This window comes from Tupaia chinensis, unplaced genomic scaffold (assembly GCF_000334495.1).
Source record: "Tupaia chinensis unplaced genomic scaffold, TupChi_1.0 Scaffold144247_1, whole genome shotgun sequence".
Lineage (NCBI taxonomy): Eukaryota > Metazoa > Chordata > Mammalia > Scandentia > Tupaiidae > Tupaia > Tupaia belangeri.
This window is the reverse complement of record NW_006204105.1, coordinates 518,891-542,489: the sequence shown is the minus strand read 5'-3', so window position 1 is coordinate 542,489 and position 23,599 is coordinate 518,891. Positions and strand designations below refer to the sequence as shown.

The 23,599-nt window shown below is 42.0% G+C and overlaps 1 protein-coding gene across 2 annotated transcripts in view; it reads left to right on the top strand.

The window, feature by feature from the left end:
• Positions 1-23,599, top strand: part of LOC102479715 (notch receptor 2) — a 187,186-nt gene that overhangs the window by 142,111 nt on the left and 21,476 nt on the right. For both annotated transcript variants that reach the window (XM_027767380.1, XM_027767379.1), the window contains exons 12-23: positions 1,449-1,559; positions 5,550-5,742; positions 6,581-6,726; positions 9,244-9,357; positions 13,057-13,176; positions 13,665-13,817; positions 14,305-14,533; positions 15,558-15,759; positions 17,642-17,795; positions 18,167-18,351; positions 20,100-20,232; positions 21,889-22,125. In XM_027767380.1, the coding sequence (XP_027623181.1) occupies positions 1,449-1,559; positions 5,550-5,742; positions 6,581-6,726; positions 9,244-9,357; positions 13,057-13,176; positions 13,665-13,817; positions 14,305-14,533; positions 15,558-15,759; positions 17,642-17,795; positions 18,167-18,351; positions 20,100-20,232; positions 21,889-22,125 (1,977 nt within the window). The remainder of the gene's footprint in view (positions 1-1,448; positions 1,560-5,549; positions 5,743-6,580; positions 6,727-9,243; positions 9,358-13,056; positions 13,177-13,664; positions 13,818-14,304; positions 14,534-15,557; positions 15,760-17,641; positions 17,796-18,166; positions 18,352-20,099; positions 20,233-21,888; positions 22,126-23,599) is intronic.

Sequence of the window (23,599 nt, the reverse complement as noted above, 5' to 3'; positions counted from 1 at the left end):
GTCAACTCTTTGCCTTGGTGTACCACAAAGTGCTTTATGTGTCCTTCCCATTTCATCACATGGAATCAAAAGTGTATAAACTTCAGAAATGAGGGACCAGCGGTTAGCATAATGGCTGTGTCGCTGGACTCCCATGTCGTCGACTGCGGTTTGCGTCCCGGACCCAGTGGCTTAAACTCACGCTGGGCATGTGTGCGTGCGTGCCCAGGATCCCGAGAGGAGAATGGAGGAGAAGGGATTGCGGCGTGGCCATCCCCCCTGGGGGGTGATTTCTCACTTTCTGTCTCTGTCTCTCTCTGTCTGGCGAGTGCACGCGCCCTATAGCAAAAACCTCTCCATAAAAAGAAGAAAAAAAAAAATAAACTTCAGAATTGAGAGCTTATGAAATTATAAAGTCAATAATTTTAACCGTTCACTAAAACCATTCTCAGATGAGAATGACAGTTTTGTTTCTTTACCTTAATTGTGAACATGTGGATGCAAAAAGTAGAATGATTTGGGGAACCAAAATATACTATTCTAAAATATACTTCTTTGGCCTATTTCTAAGATTCAGAGGGTCTGCAGACACAGGATTTAATGTGCTTTTTTTTTTTTTGAGAGGTTTGTGCTATAGGGCATGTGCGCTCTCCAGACAGACAGAGACAGAGAGACAGAAAGCTAGAAATCACCCCCTGGGGGGATGGCCACACCGCAATTCCTTCTCCTCTGTTCTCCTCTCGGGATCTTGGGCACGCATGCACTCACGCCTGGTGTGAGTTTTAAGCCACTGGGTCCAGGACGCGAACCTCAGTTGACTACATGGGAGTCCAGCAACATAGCCATTACGCTAACTGCTGGTGCTAACTTTTTGTAAAGACATTTACATCTGTTGGCATCAGTAGAGTAAGCAGCTGAGCTACTCCTTGGCCTTCTAGGCTGAGAAAGGACATTGCAGATCTGACACTTGACCCAGAAACAGGATAATCTTTGCTTCGTTGCATGTTTTCTGCTTACCCTTTTGTTGTTTATCTCCAAGCCACTGTGGAATTAAACCTTCACTCACCTGCCCTTCTCTGAGCCACATTCCTGTGTGGTTCCCATGTATGTATATACATTAAAATGAGTCTGTATGTCCTTTCTCTCATTAACCTGCCTTTTTTGGGTCATTCAGCTAGCTAGTAACAGCAACTAATAATACCCCTCAGTGCCACCTTGATTCCTGTTGAAATGCCAGCAGGTTTACTTCCATTGCATTTGCACCATCAGTGTGAATGCCAAGACAGTGGAAAAAGGCAAATTATAGCTGAGTATGATGTGCAGTTTCCTTTTGGCTTCAAGAAAAAAAGATTCTGAACTGTACTGTCGATTGTCTAGAGCTGGCTGGATTCTCCTTAGATTTCTTAACACACATCACGGCCGAGAGGATTGGTATTTCTGTGGTCATGTCGATTGTGTTCTCTTTGTAGGAGTTAACTGTGAAATTAATTTTGATGACTGTGCAAGTAACCCTTGTGCCCATGGGGTCTGTATGGACGGCATCAATCGTTACAGCTGTGTCTGCTCGCCAGGATTCACAGGTAATTCTCTCATTGGCAGGTCCTTCTTCACCCCGTCTCTGCAAAAATGGCATCTAAAGGAAAAATCACTCTTCAAATGTCTGTTTTGTTTTTGTTTTTGTCTCTAGAAGATTAGACATCTGTTTCTGGGGTTTTCTGGACCAGTTTTCTGCTTATAGAACCTTCCTAAACTGAAACATGATACTTTCTATTCATTTGGGGGTTTTAGACCAGATTTGCTACCTGAATAGACTTCCTAGACAGATTGTGAGTTCCCACCACTGTGTTTGAATTAAATAGGTTCTGAAGCCACTTTTACTTTTCTACAATAATACAAAACTCTCTCCAGAAAAAAAAGTACTTAAATTTAATTTAAATTTATTTACTTTTAGATAAAACTCAGTGCCTTCTGTAAAGAAAGACATACTTTCTGTAAAGATACTCCCTACCATTTTAATAACACTTGATAGATTTAAAAGATTATATATTTTTTTAAGACTACATTCCCTATTCTCTTAGAAATGCCAAATGCTTGTTTCTGGAAACTTCCTTCTCTGGGAGACTGTTGGTGGTCAAAACTAGTATCAACCACCCTAATTTGGCTAGAGTGAGTGAGGACTTTCTGTCCAGCTGAAGAATGTAAATGGCTTAAATAATTTTGAGTATAACTCTTCTTAAAGTATAAACAGCTAGAGGATTCACACGTGGACATATGTGCACACACATACTTGCACACATACCTCTTCTCTCTACTTGTTCCTGTTACCTTTATCTTGTACCCTCCTGATCAAAAAGTGCTGGAGGCTCCTAGGGGAACCAGGGGCCACTCACTGATACACCTAGGTTGGCTGATGGCACCACCAGAGGGCATACATTGTATCTTTTCATCTTTCTAGACAGTGCCACATAGCAGTCACTAGCATATTACCACTCAAGAATAATCTGGTGGTCACTTGTGCCCTATGTGAGTAACTCCTTTCAGAACTTTTGACAGAGTTTGTCAGAAGGCAGCCAGAGCCCTCTGCAGTGAGCGTCTGCCACTTGCTTGCTTGGCACTCATTTGCGCTCTCTGTTTCACAAACATTTCTCCTGCTTGGTGTGGTGGTGGACACTATGGATGAATGTGTGTGGCCCAAATGGGTCACAGGGACTCCTGTTCAGTGAAAGATCCCCGAAAATCCAGGTAGGGTGAGAGCTCTCATGCCCAGTACACAGCAGTTGCCATGATAGCCTGACATATTTCTGCATCCTGAAATTTGTCACTTCAAGGTCTACTGGTATCAGCTGAACACCCAGTTCAGGATAACTGGGGCATTGTTGTAAAGTAGGTAATTGGAAGAGAGAGCTAACATTTACGAAGCATAATTTATGAAAATAATTTGAGGTGGGCACTAAACTGAAACACCTCATCTCACGTAACTGTCATCTGTCACTGCCATTGTCTTTCTTTCCTATAGTCTTGATGAGAAACTCAGGCTTCAAGGGCTCAGGAACGTTGTCCATGTACTGTAGCTGGGCATCCACCCCAGGCAGTCTGACCCCAGCTCTCTCCCATTACACTGCAAAGCCTAACAGGGTGCCTCTCTGGTTTCTCTGTGGATTTTTATAAGGCTTCTACTGGACTTTGTTTTCTTTTTTTGAAATGCCAGTGAATTATATATATATTTTTTTCCTTTTAGCATTTAGCAAGCCAGGAAGGTCAGGGAGGGAGGAGGACATAGGCTAAAAATATTCTAAAATAAACTTAAGGTGTAGCGTAAAGCCACATACCAAGAAATGGAATGTTTTGGTTATTGGGTGGTACCCTGTTCTTGGAACAGTTTCCTCAGAATCTTATTTTAAAGACTGAGAGAGTTTTTTTTTTTTTTATTTTTTATAAATGTTGCTGAAAATATTAGAGATGACTATGGTATGTACTCATGAGCGGTAAATGTAAGGTATTTTATTCTTGCCCCTTTTTTTTTAAGAAAAGAAAACATTTTCCTTACCATTTTAGTAACACTTTTGATAGATTTAAAGGAAGATTTTTTTATTGTTGTTGTTTTAAGACTAAACTCCCTGTTCTCCTAGACCTATATACTTCTCTGTCGAATGAGGGAAAAGTAAAGAAAAATGTAATAATTCTATGAGCTACTTTTCAGTTTTACAAAGCACCTTCACACCCATTATCTTTCTAAATTCTCATAATAGTCTAGTAAGACAGTTCCACTCTCTCCATTTTAAAAATGAAGCTACTAAGAGAGGTGCTATGTGCCATGGCCTCAGTTAGACAGCCACTTAGCGAGGACTGTGAGTTCCTAGATGTCCACGTCACACACCTTCCCCTCCAATCATAGTTTAGATTGTCTAAGGTCGTGTCTAGCACCAGGGACACACTCAGTGAATGCTGCTGAGTGAAGGATCGAATGAGACTCAGATACAGCATTTTTGTGCTCCAGCTCCAGAACCTAGAGTCTGGAGTACACCATGCTCTCATTCATTAATCACTGATTTATTGAGTATCTATAAAGAAACATTGAGTCACTTTTCATTTGGTAGTTACTGAGCCCACAAGTACACAACCTTGTACTGGACATTTCCAATGCCTGGTAGGAGGTCCTTGAGGCAACACCTTTGCTGGTAAAACAGCTATCAATCCACACAGTAAAATGTGTGAGGGGACACTTAAAACTCTCTGGTTAAGTTGTCTTGAAAATTTTTGTTGGTAAGAGTTTAAAAGCAAATGAAGGGGACCAGCAGATGGCATAAATGGTTATGTCGCGGGGTTTCCATGTAGTTGATCATGGTTCGAGTCATGGACCTGGCAACTTAAACTCATGCTGGGTGCATGTGTGTACGTGCCCAAAGTCCTGAGAGGAGGGTGAAGGAGAAGGGATTGTGGAGTGGCCATTCCTGTTGGGGGTGATTTCTCACTTTCTGTCTTTCCATCTCTACCTCTCCAGTGAGCACATGTGCCCTATTGCAAAAATCTCTCTCTTTAATTTAAAAAATAAATAAATAAAGAGAGAGAGAGAAGAAAGGAAGAAAATTTAGATAGAGTGGTTTCTTTGTTTGAAAGAGAACGAAACATTAAAACCTTATTTTTTTTTTTCTCATTCTTCACTGAATTGCAGGACAATGATAGCTCTGTAGTTAAATAGCTCTGGTTCATCTCTTGGTATCAGTGGCAAACTTTTGAAAAGATCAATATTCAAGGCAAAGAAAATAGTATTTAAAAAGAAGTTATTAGTAAAACACTTAAGAGGGAAATAGCAGCACTTTCAGATTTTGGGACTCTACCACAAGTAGTGGCTTAGAGAGCAATAGAGGGTGAAAAAATGTTAAGACCCGTACTTTAAAGGGGTGTGTATCCATTTCAGTTGGAGTTTTCTATGCAAAATGCAGGGTTGCCCTTTTTAAGTTAAAAAAAATGTTTTTTTTTTTTTTTGGTCTGATTCTGAACATTGTCGTCTTTGAAATTTATATATTCTTTCATAGTAGTTCCTTGATACTATGAAATCTACAGGATTATGGTAATTTTTAAATTTCATGTAATTTCTGAATACATAGTTAAATCTCAATTATTTAAAAACTCACAAGTCAAAACACTTAAATATCTGGCTCATACTACTTTATTCAGCCTAATTCAATAAATGTCTAGGTCATAGCAGACATCTTTTCAAAGTGCATTCCTTTGAGGATAAACATATTCACTTTAATTTCTTATATCCCCCATAGCCATCTTTGGTAACACCTGACATTCTCGTTTTAATCCATATGAAGTTTTCCCATTTCTAAGGTGGGAGAAAAAAATGTCAAAATGGTATAGCTATGCCAGCATCTTGTTAATTTTGCTTCATTATCAAAAGTCAGTGCTCTTTGCTCCTCTTTTGCATGGCATTCATGCTATTGGGTGTCTTATTCCCAAAATCTTGACATTTGGTGCAGATGAAGAGTGTCAACATGCCTTACAACTCTGCATCTGTTCCCTAAGCATCTGGGATGTGAATAACCCTGCCCCTTTTTCTACAGGACAGAGATGTAACATTGACATTGACGAGTGTGCCTCCAATCCCTGTCGCAAGGGTGCAACATGTATCAATGATGTGAACGGTTTCCGCTGTATATGCCCCGAGGGGCCCCATCACCCCAGCTGTTACTCACAGGTGAACGAGTGTCTGAGCAATCCCTGCATCCATGGCAACTGTACTGGGGGTCTCAGTGGGTGAGTAACTGCCATGTGTTACAGTTTCTTTTAACTTGTGTCAAGCCAGTTGACTTTTGGTATTGGCAGTAGCCTGAAGAAGTCAACTGGGGCCTTGAGCTGAGACTTGGCTGAAGATTTTGGTAGGCTGCATCAAAGTCTTTCAAATCGCCACTTCATTGTGGGAAGCTGGTCTTTACCTTCCATGATCGAGGACCTAGGTAGACAATAAGGAGGGATATCTCCCTTATAAGGTAATCAGCAAGAGCCTCACAGTAGGAGTCCAGGCTTATTTTATGAGTTTTTGACAATTGTGTTTTTAGTACTTATTACAGGATTGAGTTCTGAGGAATATTCTAGCCTTACAGTTCCCTCCAACCTCCTACTTAAATATAGTTCAGCTCTGTTCCATCACAGTACCAGTGTGTACTTTGAAGTAGAGCTGGTTCAGCTAACTTTAGACATAGCCCTAATAAAACATTTGCAGTCTGCAAGCTTCTTGGAGTCATGCGATGTACTGGTAATTTTCCAGAATCACAGACTGTGACCATAGGCTCTATTAGATGGTCTTAAACTTTCTCTGTGCTTACCATAGCCATAGGACTTTGGGCATTGCCATTTGCAAATTCCCAATAGGTAAAAGAATGAAGAGTGCATGTAGATATAAATGGGGAATAAGATTATTTTTCCAAATGAATTAATTCAGTTGATTCATGCCATATGCAAGGTGACCCAAGTGGAAGTCTATAGAGGAGTAGAAATCAATCGCCCTCATTCCTTCACCAGCTCCTGTGTTTCCCTTTATGACTCGGTCATTCATTTATCTCCCCATCATAATGCACGTTTTATCTTCATTTAGATATAAGTGCCTCTGTGATGCAGGCTGGGTTGGCACCAACTGTGAAGTGGACAAGAATGAATGTCTTTCTAACCCATGTCAGAATGGAGGAACCTGTGACAATCTGGTGAATGGATACAGGTGTACTTGCAGGAAGGGCTTTAAAGGTGAAAACAAAAGGCATCTTTCTATGTCTGTTGTTTGCTCGTCGCTGCTGACTGCTTTCATCAGTTCTTTCTTTCTCTTTTTTCTCACTCATTCATGCAGCAAACAAATTGAGCAATTTGGATTTGTAAGGCAGTAGGGGACTAGAAACATAAATAGATATAGTTTCTGCCTTCAGTCTAAGAGGTGAGCTATTGAAACAGTGAATTTAAAAAATTTATTTATTTATATTTTTAGTTTTTTTTTTTTTTTCTCATAGGATGCATGCCCTCACCAGGGGAGCAAATGAGAAATCACCCACTGGGGGGGATGGCGGAGTGGTCACTCCACAATCCTGTCTCCTCCATTCCCCTCTCAGGATTTTGGCAACACATGCACATGTACCCTGTGGTTTTTTTTTTTTTTTTTTTTTTGGAGAGGTTTTTCGCTATAGGGTGTGTGTGCTCGCCAGCCAGACAGAGAGAGGCAGAGAGACAGAAAGCGAGAAATCACCCCCAGGGGGGATGGCCACGCCGCAATCCCTTCTCTTCCATTCTCCTCTTGGGATCTTGGGCATGCACGTACACACGCCCGGCGTGAGTTTTAAGCCACCGGGTCCAGGACGCGAACTGCGGTCGACTACATGGGAGTCCAGTGACATAGCCATTACGCTAACTGCTGGTCCCTACCCTATGTGTTTTTTAAGCCATCAGGTTTTGGACTCAAACAGTGGAGCTGCCATGTGGATCTAGTACTTTAACTGCAATGCTACCTACTGGCCCTGAAATAATACTTAAGATGAGCAGTTAAAATTCCATTTACACAGCTTTGGATAACTGTCTGATTGTAACTGTCTTGGTCCAGGTAACAGAATAGATACATGGAAGTAGAATGAAAATATTATACTTACTCTAATTATGATAGCAAAATTGTCATGGAAGAATCCATGCATTTGCGGAACCAGCAGTTAGTATAATGGCTATGTCAATGGACTCCCATGTAGTCAACCACGGTTTGAGCAGAGAGACAGAAAGCGAGAAATCACCCCCAGGGGGGATGGCCACGCCGCAATCCCTTCTCTTCCATTCTCCTCTTGGGATCTTGGGCATGCACGTACACACGCCCGGCGTGAGTTTTAAGCCACCGGGTCCAGGACGCGAACTGCGGTCGACTACATGGGAGTCCAGTGACATAGCCATTACGCTAACTGCTGGTCCCTACCCTATGTGTTTTTTAAGCCATCAGGTTTTGGACTCAAACAGTGGAGCTGCCATGTGGATCTAGTACTTTAACTGCAATGCTACCTACTGGCCCTGAAATAATACTTAAGATGAGCAGTTAAAATTCCATTTACACAGCTTTGGATAACTGTCTGATTGTAACTGTCTTGGTCCAGGTAACAGAATAGATACATGGAAGTAGAATGAAAATATTATACTTACTCTAATTATGATAGCAAAATTGTCATGGAAGAATCCATGCATTTGCGGAACCAGCAGTTAGTATAATGGCTATGTCAATGGACTCCCATGTAGTCAACCACGGTTTGAGTCCCAGACCCAGTGGCTTAAACTCACACCAGGCACGTGTGCGTGTGTGCCCAAGATCCCGAGAGGAGAATGGAGGAGAAGGGATTGTGGCACGGCCATCCCCCATGGGGGGTGATTTCTCATTTTCTGTCTCTGCCTCTGTCTTCCTGGCAAGCGCACGTGCCCTATAGCAAAACACCTCTTCAAAAAAAAAAAAAAAAAAAATCCATGTGTTTGGAACCCTTCTGAGAAACTCTTACTCATTGAAATGTTCTGAGATTCTTAGTTACCTAATGGCCTATCTTGGAAAAAAAAAATGTGTAGTCATAGAAATTGTATAAAATCTTTTCTTTTTTTTTGACTAGTCATTGTGTTTCTCCCATCAGCTTTCTCTTAGAAACTCATTAGAGAGAAATGTATGAGTAAATGATGATTTATATGTGCCTTCATGTATCCACTTATTCATTGGTTTTATCACTCAAAAATTATTCCATGCCTTTGTGATACATGAGTGTGTTTTAGAACCACTTTATTTGATTACTTAAATTTTCTGAAATTATATTTCAGTCAGTCGTTTTCTGGTATATTACATCACATATATAAAGAAACTTAGAGGTTTAAAAGCACTTTTATTCCTTTATCTTGTTGAGACCTGCTTGTTAGTAAGCAAAATTAAAATCAAAATGTGAAATCTAAAGTTGTGTGCCTGGTGAATAGCAGGATATAAGTTGAACCCAGGCCTCTAGGTCACCATTTTCCTTTTTACAGTGCTATAGTTTCCTATTTTAAGGCTCTGTTCCAGTCCCTATTGAAGATGGAAAGGTGTATGATGCTTGGGTACTGTTTTAACTCCATTAGTGCTTCCTTACTGATCTTCTTTTCTGTGTGCCATCTCAGTGGGGCCTGAGGTGTTCAACTTTTACTACTGCAAGAATTAGTTAGCAATTGAGATAATAAAGAGGCCGATAGTGGTTTTCATGCTTCTTGGTTTATCTGCTTTTCTGTGTACAGGCTATAACTGCCAGGTGAATATTGATGAATGTGCTTCAAATCCGTGCCTGAACCAGGGAACCTGCTTTGATGACATAAGTGGCTACACTTGCCACTGTGCCCTGCCATACACAGGTGGGTCCTTCAAGTGCCGGCAGGGGCTGGAGGGGATGCTTGGCCTTGTCTCAGCATAGCAGGTCTGAAGGGTAATGATGCTGCTCTGAGGAAATCACCCCCTAGTTTTTCTTCTTGCCCTCACTGACTGGATCTTCAGCTTTGGGAAACCATTGTGGTCTTTAAGATGCAGGTGGTGGGAAAGTGCATTTGTCATCTTTATACTTTGATGTTCAAAATATTTTTTTAGAGGCTGGGTGTAGTAGTATGGACCTATAATCCCAGGGATATGGGAGGCAGAGGCAGGAAGAGCCTAAGCTCAAGGCTAGCCTGGGCAACATAGCAAGACACTGTCTAAAAAAGATGTCTGTCCAGAGGCCAGCCTGGTGGTGGCAGGTGGTTAAGGTGCTGGACTTCCACAGGAGTAGAGTCATGCCTCATGCCAGGAGGTGGCATGGTGGTTAAAGTGCTGGACTTTCACATGGCTGACTACAGTTTGAGTTCCGGATTTGATGACTTTTTCTTTCTTTCTTTCTTTCTTTCTTTCTTTCTTTCTCTGTCTGTCTTTCTGTCTGGTGAGTACATGTGTCTTATAGGAAAAAAAATTTAAATAATAATAAATGAAATTAAGTAAATAATTCTTTTTTTTTTTTTTTTGAGAGATTTTCACTGTAGGGTGCGTGCGCTCGCCAGACAGACAGAGAGAGACATAGAGACAGAAAGCGAGAAATCACCCCCCAGGGGGGATGGTCACGCCGCAGTCCCTTCTCCTCCATTCTCCTCTCGGGATCTTGGGCACGCACGCACACGCACCCGGCGTGAGTTTTAAGCCACCGGGTCCGGGACACGAACCGCGGTCGACAACGTGGGAGTCCAGCGACATAGCCATTATGCTAACTGCTGGTTCCCAAGTAAATAATTCTTTAAAAATAAAAAGGAAGGTGTCAGGCTTGATGGAACCATGTAGTTCCTGGTGGGAGGTTGAGGCAGGAGGAAGACCCTGTCTAAAAAATTAGAAGCATTTCTTTTCTAAATTACACATGGCTAGAGACCTGTTGTATAGTTGATGATTTAGTCCGTCATTTGAATGGACCCCATGTTCCCGTGAGCTATACTGCTAATCTTAGTTTCAATATCAGAACTACCATTTATTGGAATAATAATTTACTATTACCATTAATTTATGATGTACTAGGTACTTTTTATACTTTGGGTTATTTAATCTAGTCCTCAGTAGTTCTGCAGTGCAATTCTGCAAGGGGGTTCCTTTTGCTATTTTCTATAAGAAGTGTAGGCGAGCAAGCTCACTTCGCCTGAGGTTACATTGGTCAGTGGAAGGTCTGAGATTTCTCGTAAGTCTCTGATTCCAAAGCTTCTCTTAACTCCATTCCACTTCTCACATTCAGGACTGCTACATCTTACTCAGAGGCATCACCTCTTGGACGGCTACTACACAGAAGATAGGGATGTTGACTGTTTCACATCAGGTGTCTATTTCAGGTGTATGTTCACAGTGTTCTGGAGACATTTCTTCTTTGTCTTCTACTGTCTTAGCGAACCCATCTTGCAATCGGTTGTAGGTGTATGGCTTACCTCCTCATCAACTATTTTCTTCATTTGAGGGAAACAGAAACAAGGACAGTGGCTTTCCCTGTGTGTCTAGTGTGCAGCTTGAAGGCAGGAGCATGACTGAGCACAGGAGCATGGCAGAGTACAGGAGGATGGCAGAGTTGTAACCCCCCGGAGTCTAGGCTGTTCTCCTCTAAGCTGTGTAGAGAAGCAGAATGGCCACAAGCATGACCTTGGTACCTGAAAGTCTTGATACTGCATTGTTGCCTTTACCCTTCTTTAGATGAAATATTAACATGGGGGAAATGTATTTAACCTACTTGGTTCATAAAAATCAAAGCTAGAGGTGGCTTCTACCTATCCCCAAAGACAGCATAAAAAAAATGTCCTTTCAGTCCCAGCTCCAGTGGCACAGTCAGTACTGAACTGTGGTGAAGGAAGCCACATGGATGACTGCAGGTTTGAGTACCAGGGCAACCCGAAAACACCCTTGACACACATGTGCCTAAGAGCCTAATGAGCTGAGAGACTGGGGAAAGGGAATTATGGCATGATGAGACCTCCCCTTCTTCTCATGTGCGCATGCACACAATCTCAAGAATAAAATAATACCAAATGTCATTTCACAGTAATAGCACTACCATTGTATTTGTTGGCAGTGAGAAGGCAATCTCACAACCATAAAGATTGAGAATAGATGGTCATGGGGAGATGTAAGCAGGTGTCACCATGCTCAACCACATCAGAGGCTCACCTACTGGGTGTCTTAAGAACAGCTTGGGAGTATTTATTTTGTCATCATGCTACTCAAATACACTAAAAATACTTGGCTATATGCTGATTGTTGATTTTCTTTAGAAAAGGATCTCAATTAAAGAATTTACAGTGTGTGACTTTGGAGAAATTATATCTGACCAAAAGCCTGTGCAGATTAACATTTTGTCCTGAGTGTGACTAGAGGTGCAAAGTTTTGTTGAGTTTTCCCAGGGTAAAGAAAGCATTTCTTTCTCTCACAACCTACAGTTCAGGCCAGACACATTAAAAATGATTTGGGCTACCAGATGCTGGTGCAGTGGTAAAATCTGAAGCTCTGTGAGGTTGACCCACCTGGGTAGGTACTAGGTTTGCATCTGGAGACCTCCATGAGTTTGCCAGGGGCATGCGTGCCCATGATCAAGGGCTGGCTGAGGCTGGGAGTAGATGATAGCATCTAGATTCCATTGGGGTACCTGTCTCTCTGTCTCTGTCTCTATCTCTTTTACTTACAGAAGAAAGAAATAAGTAAACTTAAAAAAACGATTTGGGCTATTCTGGTGGTGAAAATTCATAGTAATTATTTTTCTTTCTAAACGTAAAATATTAAGATGAAATTTAAAGTTGAGTTAGTGGTGACTTGACTTTAAAAACAACTTCATCACCCCTTAATAGGTGCATCCTTTTTTTCTTTTTTTCCTTGTAAGCTTATATTTAACATACTAAGGTGAGAAGTCTTGGTAGGCAGATACTGAGGTCATATTGATATGGGTGTAAGGAGACAGGTTACCTGGCAGTCAGAATTGTTTCCTGTTTCTCACCTCTGGGGGTGCTTTCTGATTCACCCTGTTCCTTTCTAGAACAGGTTAGCAAGGTTGTGGGGGGCAGGAAGCCTTGCAGCTGCTTCTTCCCTCCTCATACAAAGTGCATCTGTGTGGCTGAACCTCTGAATGGCTGACTCTCACCTCTGCACATATATAAAACATCGCATTTGACCGATACAGATGTCCACATTCATGTGAGCATTCATAATGCTATCTAGCAGTGGAGATGATGGGAGCTCAGCGAAAGATGAGTGTTCATTCTCTATGCTCTGTGTCAGTGAGGACTTCATTTGCATTTTTCCCATTTGATCTTCAGAGATACTCTATGAGCTTCATACTGTACCAGTTCCCTTTTTATTTATGAGGCAGGCTCCAGGAAGACACATACCTTGTCACACTGTTGGCAGTGTCTGAGCCAGGACTGAAAAGAATCATGCATAAGTCTTTCAAATTCCAAAGCCTCATTACAACTACTTTAGACTCGTGTTCTAAGAACAACCATGGTATACGGTTTTGGAAAATGTTTGTTTCCTTGGCTGATTCTCTGTCATAAATGCTGTCATTTGTTTTCCAGGCAAGAATTGTCAGACCATATTGGCTCCCTGTTCCCCAAACCCTTGTGAGAATGCTGCTGTTTGCAAAGAGGCACCGAATTTTGAGAGTTATACCTGCTTGTGTGCTCCTGGCTGGCAAGGTAACAGTATGGGGGTGGATAAGCACCATGATCATGCATCCTGAACTTTAAATATAGTGACCAGGTCATCAGATGACACGAAAAGCCATAGTCCTCAGAGGCCTGCTCTTCTTAGTCAAGAACACAGGGGCTATCTGGAATGGCTTAGAAAGCCTTCCAGTACCCATGTCTTTGGGGCCCTCTAGTGGCTGGAAGACTCCAGCCAGAGAGTCTCAAATCATGAGATTTCTGCAAGCAATTTTAGTACCTTGGCTGCTGCTTCTTAGAGGGTATGAATGACTCCTTGGAACTTCCCCAAATAGGAGACCATCCAGGATATCGTTGGAGTAGCCCCATCCACTCTAAGCTACCCCATTTAGATTTCTATAGGAAATGGAGACCTCCCTAAGTATGCCAGGGGTGTGTGTACCCATGATCAAAGCCTGGCTGAGGCTGGTAGTGGACAGTAGCACCCAGATCCTGTAGCATCATTGTCCCTGTGTCTCTAGGCCAGCGGTGTACAGTCGACATTGACGAGTGTGTCTCCAAGCCCTGCATGAACCATGGTGTATGCCATAACACCCAGGGCAGCTACATGTGTGAGTGTCCTCCAGGCTTCAGTGGTATGGACTGTGAGGAAGACATCGACGACTGCCTGGCCAGTGAGTATGACGCCCTCAGCTCTAAGCCCTGAGAAGGAGGAAAATCCACAGGGTGCAGATGGGAGCTGAGCATGGGTTGCTGGCATGCTGATCTTGGTCATACTGATTATTTATTGAATTTACTTAATATTAGTATTAGATATAAAGGGTCAAGTACATAAGAGTCAGAATTATGCTCTCCAGCGACATAGCCATTACACTAACTGCTGGTTCCCCTTTTTTTTTTTTTTAAATATATATATATATTTTTTTTAATCTAACTTTATTTATTTGTTTTAATTTGACCAGAGAGGAACAGAGTGAGAGAGAGGGAGAGGGAAAGTAAGAAAACAAGCTGCCAGGTCCGGGACTCAAACCTATAGTCGGCCATGTGGGAGTCCAGTGCTCTTAACCACCACGCCACCTGCCGGCCCCTGATTCACTTTTATAAATCGAAAATTAAATGGGTAATGCTGTTTAGAGTCCTAATTCTTGTACAATGGTGTAGATCCTTGCCAGAATGGAGGTTCCTGTATGGATGGAGTGAATACTTTCTCTTGCCTCTGCCTCTCGGGCTTCCATGGAGATAAGTGCCAAACAGACATGAATGAGTGTCTGAGTGAACCCTGTAAGAATGGAGGGACCTGCTCCGACTATGTCAACAGCTACACTTGCAAGTGCCCAGTGGGATTTGATGGAGTCCACTGTGAGAACAACATTGACGAGTGCACCGAGAGGTGAGCACCGTGTGCACTTGGAGATCGATACCTTGTGGGAAAAAGGAGACGTGGAGGAAACTTCACAGCACACGTGAAGTGGGTGTGGGTCCCACTCCACAACTATCTCCCATTGTCCAATTCCTGATTATTGGTAGACGTATAGTTAAGTTAAAGGTTAGAGGATGAAAAGCTAGTGGGATGTATTAGTATTAGATATAATAGTTATATAGTATAGATAGTATATATATAGATATAATAGATATATAGTATCATCCTTTATTTTTTGCTTAGAGACAGAGCTGTAATTCTGTTCTGTTTTCCCCATAATTGCGTTTTCGTTTCAGTTGACAATTAATCTAAACATTCTTACTTTGGTTACTGTTTTTTAAGTATTGGGTTAGAAAAGTCATGACACATTTTTGCATAGAAAAATATAGTAAAAATATGTCATGACTTTTCCAATGACCCAGTAATTTCTGGGAGATTTGTTTCATTTTATTTTATTATCAACATATTTCTGCCTCTCTCTTATAAATTGAAGAGCTATTTACTTAACTTTTCATATAAATTAAATTGACTTAGGTGTAAAATTAAATGTGATAACATAGAAAATCACAGAAGTTCAGAGATAAAACTTGGAAAATTTTACTTTCTCTAGGAATCTATGAGGGGACTTGAAAAAGTTTATGGAAAAATGGAATTAAAATGCATACATTTATTTTGATGCAGAAAGATTGGAGAATCCATGTATAGTTTCTTCACAGTACACACTTTCCATGAACTTTTTGAAGACCTCTTATTTAATAAGCCCGGTTTTAAATACTCCTGAGCTCTTTGGTTGTAGAAGGAATGTTGGCATTCAGGCCTTCTGGCACGTCATCTAGTTAAGAAGAAAAGTGAAATTTATTGGATAATAGCAATTTGGGGTGGTCAGGGGTATTTGCTTCTATGACATGATGGATTCCTGAAACCTTACTTTTTGAATAGCAGGTCAAAGGACCCAGATTACATAGCTAATGTTGCTCTCCTATTTGCTCCTTAGCTCCTGTTTTAATGGTGGCACCTGTGTGGATGGGATTAATTCCTTCTCTTGCTTGTGCCCTATGGGCTTCACTGGTCCCTTCTGCCTCCACAAGATCAATGAATGCAACTCTCATCCATGCCTAAATGAGGGGACGTGTGTTGATGGCCTTGGTACCTACCGCTGCATCTGCCCCTTGGGCTACACTGGAAAAAATTGTCAGGTAATTAATTAGCTCCCTCAGAGTAGCTGTATTTAGTGTACCTATTCCTTTTTCAGGCAGGATAAGCCCTTTCTTAAAAAGAGAACTGTGGATCTCAGGGATGTCCCTGAGATAAATCTCATAACTTCTTTTTTTTTTTTAAAGGAATTATTTATTTATTTTTATTTATTATTATTATAATGTACCAGAGAGAGTGAGAGAGAAAAAGCTGCCAGGTCCAGGACATGAACCATAGTCAGCCATGCAGGAATCCAGTGCCTTAACCACTACTCCACCTGCTGGCCCAACCCTAACTTCTTAATAGCTGGTAGATTCCTAAATGGTGATGCTGACCATATGGTACAGATGAACAAACATAGTATTATTGTAAGAGGCCAACCATGCATTGCAGAAAAAATACTTTTGGGAAATAAGCAAATAGATTTTTTTTTTCACACTGGAAACAGAGAGAGGAAAAAAATAAACTCTTTAAAGATCAGATGTATCATCTAAGTGGATTATAACAATTATCATGCCTTGCAATGTGTTAACATTCTCAAAACTAAGCTATTTGCATATCTTTTAAGTTCAAGTATATAAATAAAAGTTTTTCATAGAATCTTAGAATGGAAGGAGTCCTCCCTCATAGTCCACTAGTATAACCTTTCATCTCTTAGAAAAGAAACTGGGCCCCAGAGGACAAAGTAACTTCTCTAAGGTTGCATACCAAACAGCATTGTGTTTAATTATGCTATATTGCCTCCTTAGCAATAATAGACCAGTAGAACTCCAAAGAATTTAGGAATAAATGGCAAAATTACACTTGACTTATGGGGTGCATTTCCATATGGCTTTGGCTCTATTGGATGTGCAAACAACAACCAGCTCCACAACAGAAGCAGCTGGTTGCTGATTCTGTGGGTAGGGAGAACCTCTTTTGTTGGGCCTGCTGGTTCTCACAGTGTAGACAGGAGGTGCTGATAAAGCACTCTTTCTCTCCTCCATTAGCCCCTCCTTCTAGCAGTCTGTCGTGAGGGTGGCCTTCCTCTGTCCAGGAGACCAAGCCACTTTGAATTGAGAAGTTGAAAGGTGCTAGTCTTCTTCCATTCTTTACCTCACATTTTTATAAGCCTGATTTTCTCCCTTTGCAAATTTTACAAGCCTGATTTTCTCCCTTTGTAAACTGTTTGCCAGTTTTAGGTTTATTAGCAGGCTTCTAATCTTTTTATCCATGTTCACTGCAGGCAGATATGGTCAAGACCCTGGTGGATTCTTACATGTGATAAGCACAGAGAGTCTGGGCCTCTCTGACAGCGTTACCTCTCCTTTCTAGCCTTACAAGGTGGCTGTGGATGTAGACATAATCTTGTCTAGAGCACCTGGAATAACTTAACCTACTGAGCATCCTTGAATTCTTTATTTTTTAGAGAGATGTTTGCTATAGGGAACGTGCACTTGCCAGAGAGACAGAAGTGAGAAATCACTTCCTGAGGGAATGACCATGTCACAATTCCTTCTCCCCATTCTTCTCTTGGGATTTTGGGCACACGTGCATATATTTCTGGCACGAGTTTCAAGCCACTGGGTCCAGCACTTGAACTGCAATAGGTAATGTGGGAGCCTAGCGCCTTAGCCACTACGCCACCTGCTGGTCTGGAGTGTCTTTGAATTCTTAAACTTCTGTGTGTTAGGACATTTTTAAATAGCAAGAGCTAGGAGGAATTCGATTATTGAAAAATGGTTAATGTACCTCAAAACACTAATTTAAGACTCGAGTGAGGGTTTTTTTTTTTTTTAAGTGAATTATTGTGCTTTCCTTTGATTCTTGTAACACAATGTAACTTATTTTCTTCCTTTCTGGAGTTTGGATTTTGATGTGCATGCACCCCTACCTCTGTTTCAGACGCTGGTGAACCTCTGCAGTCGGTCTCCATGTAAAAACAAAGGTACTTGTGTTCAGGAAAAAGCAGAGTCCCGGTGCCTGTGTCCCTCTGGATGGGCTGGTGCTTACTGTGATGTGCCCAGTGTCTCTTGTGAGGTGGCGGCTTCCCGCAGAGGTGAGCTCTGACCCTTGGCCTCAAGGGTCAAATATTGACTGACCAGGAACATTGAGAACAGATAGTACTTCTGCGGGATGAGAGGGCAGGACAGGTGGCAATGGATGGCCAGGACTTTAGAGAGGGGACCTGAGGTAGAAGGTGAGGGGCAGAAGACCACGTTTAGAGATTCTAAACAGAAATATATCTGAAGTAAAACTAAGGCATATTCTGCTTTTAGGGCTTGTTTTTAATATAAATCTGGTGCCAAGGGTTGTGAAGAACTAGAGAAGAGTAAAATGTGCTGTGTTGGCAGGCTTAGATTTGTTTGCTCATTAGTTGGTCTGCACCCCACTCTTCTGACATTCTCCCTTTCTCCGCTGTGCTCCCAGGCGTGCCCGTTGACCGCTTGTGCCAGCACTCAGGCATCTGCATCAGCGCTGGCAGCACGCATCACTGCCAGTGCCCTCTGGGCTACACCGGCAGCTACTGCGAGGAGCAGCTCGATGAGTGTGCATCCAACCCCTGCCAGCACGGGGCCACCTGCAGCGACTTCATTGGTGGATACAGGTGTGAGGTGAGCAAGATGAGCTGGCAGAGGTCAGAGACCTCCCAGGAGATGGTGCAGCTGTTTTGAATGTAATATATTAGATTTTGCTGCTTATGTCCAATATATGCAGTTTATAGATTCTTACCATCATCATATTGTTTATCAGTCACTGATTCTTTCAGCCTCCCTATGCAGTAAGTGAACATGGGCCTAGTAATACATTCTTATGAGGCCTGGGCCCATGTCACCTCCCTTAATGGGCTTGCTTCCAGGCACCCATGCACAGGTCCTTGGCATGTCACCAAATAATAGCTGAATAGGGAAGCCACTGTGAGGAGTGCCTCTCTGGCCTGTGTCATTTTTTACGTAAAGTCATTCATCAATCAACTAATAATTTTCTCAAAATAAAGAGAAAAAGGAGTTGCTCAGCCTCTTCTATGTAGCATCATGCTAAATGTCACATATGTAATATTTAAGAAAGTTTGTGTCTTTTAAGACCATTCACTGTCTTAATGCCTGGGCTGATAATGGTTAGAGCAAGATATTAATAAAACTCCAGAGGGGCCTGACAGTGGTGCAGCTGTAAGACACTACCCTTTTGGGGACAGTCCCACATGAGAAAGCTCTGGTTCAAGTCTGAAGACTACTCCGAGTGTGCTGGGCACGCGATTGCCATGTCCCAGGACTGGCTGAAGGTGGGGGTATATCATTGCAGCAGGACTCTATTTGGGTGCTGTCATCTGCCTCACTCCCTCTCTTGCTCACTCATGGAAGAAATAAATGAATAAACTTTTAAAAACAAAACACCAGAAACATGAATTTGCTACCAGTTCAGGCCACCAGAAAGCACTGAGAAAAGCTTTGCTTCTCTGTTAAATAAATGAGCCAAAGATGGCCTCTTATTTTGGCCCCCGGATTGTTTATGTCTTCACAGAGGGCTGAGGCCCATTAATGCAAAGGCCTGCAAGGGTGCCAAACTCAGATTTTTCACATATCCAGTTGTGTTAAACATGGTCAAAATAAGTAGATTTTTAGCCATTTAGAGCTGACGCACTTCATTTATCCTACAAAAGTGCACCCATTGTCTGCTGGCCGTAGATGAGATAAACCCCGGGCCGTAAAGACCCCAAGTACCTGCTTCCTTTCTCAGCTCTCTGACCCAGAGTCGCCTGCTGGTGGACTGCCGAGTGACGGACTTTCCCCACGTGCAAACCTGTCAAAAGGTTGCCCAAATAGAGCCTCCTCACAGTCATACATTTTCTTTGGTCAGCCCTAACATTTTTCCTACTCCCACAACTACCTTCTCCCACTCTACCACCACCGGCCAGGCCCACCTCCCTCTGCCCCCACCCTCATCTCTACCAGTGTTTCACACATACATGGAGTCTCTGAGCCTGTCTTTACTACACTGTGCACACATAGTGTTTGAACAAGTCATGAGGTCCTCAGCACAGACAAAAGAATGCACATGTTAAAAGATGAGGAAGACCTGCACACAGGAGGGAAAGAAGTTTTACACGAGGTCATGCCTGAAATATCCCTTAGAATATTCAGTCCTTACCATCCCTGTACAGTGGTGTTTTTAGCTGGAAGAGGTCAATGCCAGTACGCTAGAGCAGAGTGACTTCACTGGATGAGGAGCAGAGACTGATGATTTCAGAGACGCCTAGGGGAGCAGAGTGTCCCAGATCCCAGTAATGCGCCTGCTCTCGCTTGCTCTCATGGTCTCCAGTAGTGACTCAATATATCTTGTCCCTTTTGCTTCCTCCTGGCAGTGTGTCCCAGGATATCAGGGTGTCAACTGTGAGTATGAAGTGGACGAGTGCCAGAATCAGCCCTGCCAGCACGGGGGCACCTGTGTCGACCTGGTGAACCACTTCAAGTGCTCCTGCCCACCAGGCACTCGGGGTATGTCATTAACCTTGCTCATCCTTTACTACATTTTAAATTCCCAGATGTAGTTGGGTGCTTTTTGGACTTTAATTGTTGTCTTATTGTTCTGTTAATTCACCAATAATACCCTGTTTAAATCATGAAGGAACTTTTTCATGGTTTTTCTGGTTATGGCTTTTTTTTTCTCCCTTTTTTCCATGTACTTCTTTAGTTATCTTGGGTTTGAAAATATCCTGCTGGTATTTTATAATGGTGTCAAGCTAAATGTATAATTAGTGTAGAGAAAATCAATATCTTGATGATGAGGAGTCTTCTAACTAAGTCATGGTATATCTTTACATTCACTGAAGTCTCCTTTCGTCTATCAGGACAACTTCAAAGTTGTCTTTTTATAGATGCGGCATATTTCTCATTAAGATTATTCCTAGGCATTTTATCTTTGCAGTTGCTATTGAAAATGGGGTCTGTTCTTACATTTCTTTTTTCTTCTTCTTTTTTTTTTTTGAGAGAGATTTTTTGCTGTAGGGCTGGAGAGACAGAGACAGAAAGTGAAAAATCACCTCATGGCAGGGATGGCCATGCTGCAACCCCGTCTCCGTTCTTTTCTTGGGATCTTGGGCAGGCACGCACGCACACATGCCTGGATAAGTTTTAAGCCCCCAGGTTCGAGATTTGGACCACAGTTGACTTTGTGGGAGCCCAGTAATATAACCATTACGCCATCTGCTGGTTCCGGATTTCTTTTTCTTTTTAATAGTCTTGCTTTTGTTATTAGATACTAGATATGGAAGTGGCAGGAATACCACAGGAATGGTTTTCTTTAGTAACATTTTGAATTAATTATAGTCATTTGTAGAATGATCATTGGCTTCTTTTGCATTTCTGTTTTCTTAAAAAGATATTTATTCAAACTAGATGGCTTATTTATATCCACAGTTCATTAAATGAGTTCTTTTTTAAGTGAAATGAACTTTGAGCTTTCAGCAACATATTTCCCCTCTATTTATTTTTTTAAATAAGAAACATTAGTGCCCTTAAACTACTTTTCAGAAAAAAAGTCAATTATTATAAAACTTAAAAATATATATCACTCAAAAACTTAAAAATATACATCTCTCTTAAAAAAACTTGATATATATAAAATACATAGATATGTATATGTAAATATGTATCAATATACATAAAATATATATCATACTTAAAAAAGCTTAAAAATATGTATCACTCAAAATTCAATTTCAATTCCAATTCTTAGCAATATTTTATGCAGCCATAACCTATGTATTTACTAAGTTATGCTTTTTGAACTATTTTTATACTTTTAATTAAAGAAATAAAGTAATGTCAAGTTACTGAGTCTCTCTTGAGCTCTAGTTCCCTTGCCTTTGCAGTGGACAACTAACAGTACCAACACTGCAGGTTCCAACTTCATTGCTTTGTGTGGGAGAGTACGTGGTCAGCCTCAACATATCTTTCCTTTGCTCGTACTGCTCACCAGGAGGATGGCAGCTGTCATGGACCAAGAGCACGCTTTGCCCTGCCTGACCTGAGAGATCCCATTGCAGATTGAGGAGTGTAATAAAATTAATGGGAAGATACCAGCAAAGGTGACGGTCTCTTGCTGGACACAGAATTCAAATTTTCAAAATTCTATATCTCTGTTTCCTCCAGGACTACTCTGTGAAGAGAACATCGATGACTGTGCTGGGGGTCCACATTGCCTTAATGGTGGTCAATGCGTGGATAGAATTGGGGGCTACACTTGTCGCTGTTTGCCTGGCTTTGCTGGGGAGCGGTGTGAAGGAGACATCAATGAGTGCCTCTCCAACCCCTGCAGCTCTGAGGGCAGTCTGGACTGCATACAGCTTACCAACGACTACCTGTGTGTCTGCCGCAGTGCCTTCACTGGTGAGGCTCTCCCACTTCCCGACCCTTCTGCTGAGAAGGAGGCTCTGAGCAAGCAAACTGGCCCCTGCATGACTTCCCCAGACCCAAGTGAAGCTTTCTGTACCCACAAAAAACAAGACCAGCTTAATTTAAGGGCCTAGTTTCTTCCTAGGTCTGCACTCCATGGATGTTACAGTTAAGCTCTACCTTGTGTTTTTCTTGAGACTCTCTCTCTTTCGTTATGCATTAATTATATAATGCTATAGTAGGCATATTTTTAAAGATCATGTGTTGGGAGTCATTGAGCCAAGTAATGCTTTTTGATTATATAAAATACACGAAACCTATCATTTATCACATTAACCTTTTTTTTTGAGAGAGAGATTTTCACTGTAGGGCGCGTGCGTTCGCCAGACAGACAGAGACATAGAGACAGAAAGCGAGAAATCACCCCCCAGGGGGGATGGTCACGCCGCAATCCCCTCTCTTCCATTCTCCTCTCGGGATCTTGGGCACGCACGCACACGTGCCCGGCGTGAGTTTTTTAAGCCACCGGGTCCGGGACACGAACCGTGGTCGACTACGTGGGAATCCAGCGACATAGCCATTACACTAACTGCTGGTTCCCGTCACATTAACCATTTTTCAGTGTATTGTTCAGTGGCATTGAATGCATTCAGATTGTTATGTTACTATCACTACTGTCCATCTTCAGAACTATATTCTTAGTTTTTATGACAGGGTCTCACTTATCCTTTGGTTTAGTTTCCCAGATAGGACTGCAGGTGTCACTACCACAACCAGGTTTTTTTCAGACAGCCACGCTGTGGTGCCCAGACTAGCCTTCAGTTCATGTTCCTCCTGCTTCAGCCTCTTGAGTGGCTGGGATTACAGGCACACGCCACCACATCCAGCCTTTAGGTTGGACCGGGAACCGAATCTGGGTTTCTCACATGATCCTGGCCTGCGGAGCATAGCTTCTTAGCCATGTTCACCACCGCAGCTGGATCTCAGAACTCTTTTCATCTGAGCAAAATAACATTTTGTGTTTAGCAACCTTACCTCTGACTCTGCCTTCACCATCCTGGCTCCTTGACGTGTAATGTGTTGAGTTACTAGGCAGTTCCTGTCATTTTGATATTTCCATTTCTGGGTCATAGAAGAGCTAAGAACCCACTAAGACAGTCAAGGGGAGTGGATCCAAACTGAGGTGCCTTTAACCAAAAGTCAGATGATGAGGGTATGAGCTGGAAAACTACCATTGTCACATGTATTCCCTGCACAGCTAAGGCTTGGCATTGCTAGTCTTACTAGTAATTATTAAGTAAGGCGGCATTAGCATTCCTAGTCTTCTCTCAAGTTTCTTTTATTCATTTCAGGGCATAATAATAACCAAGCCCTACCTCAGAATAGGGGCTTTATCACAGGCATTTCTCTCTCTCTCTTTTTTTTTTGAAGTTTTTTGTTGTTCTTGCTGTTTTTCTTCCCCCCCCCC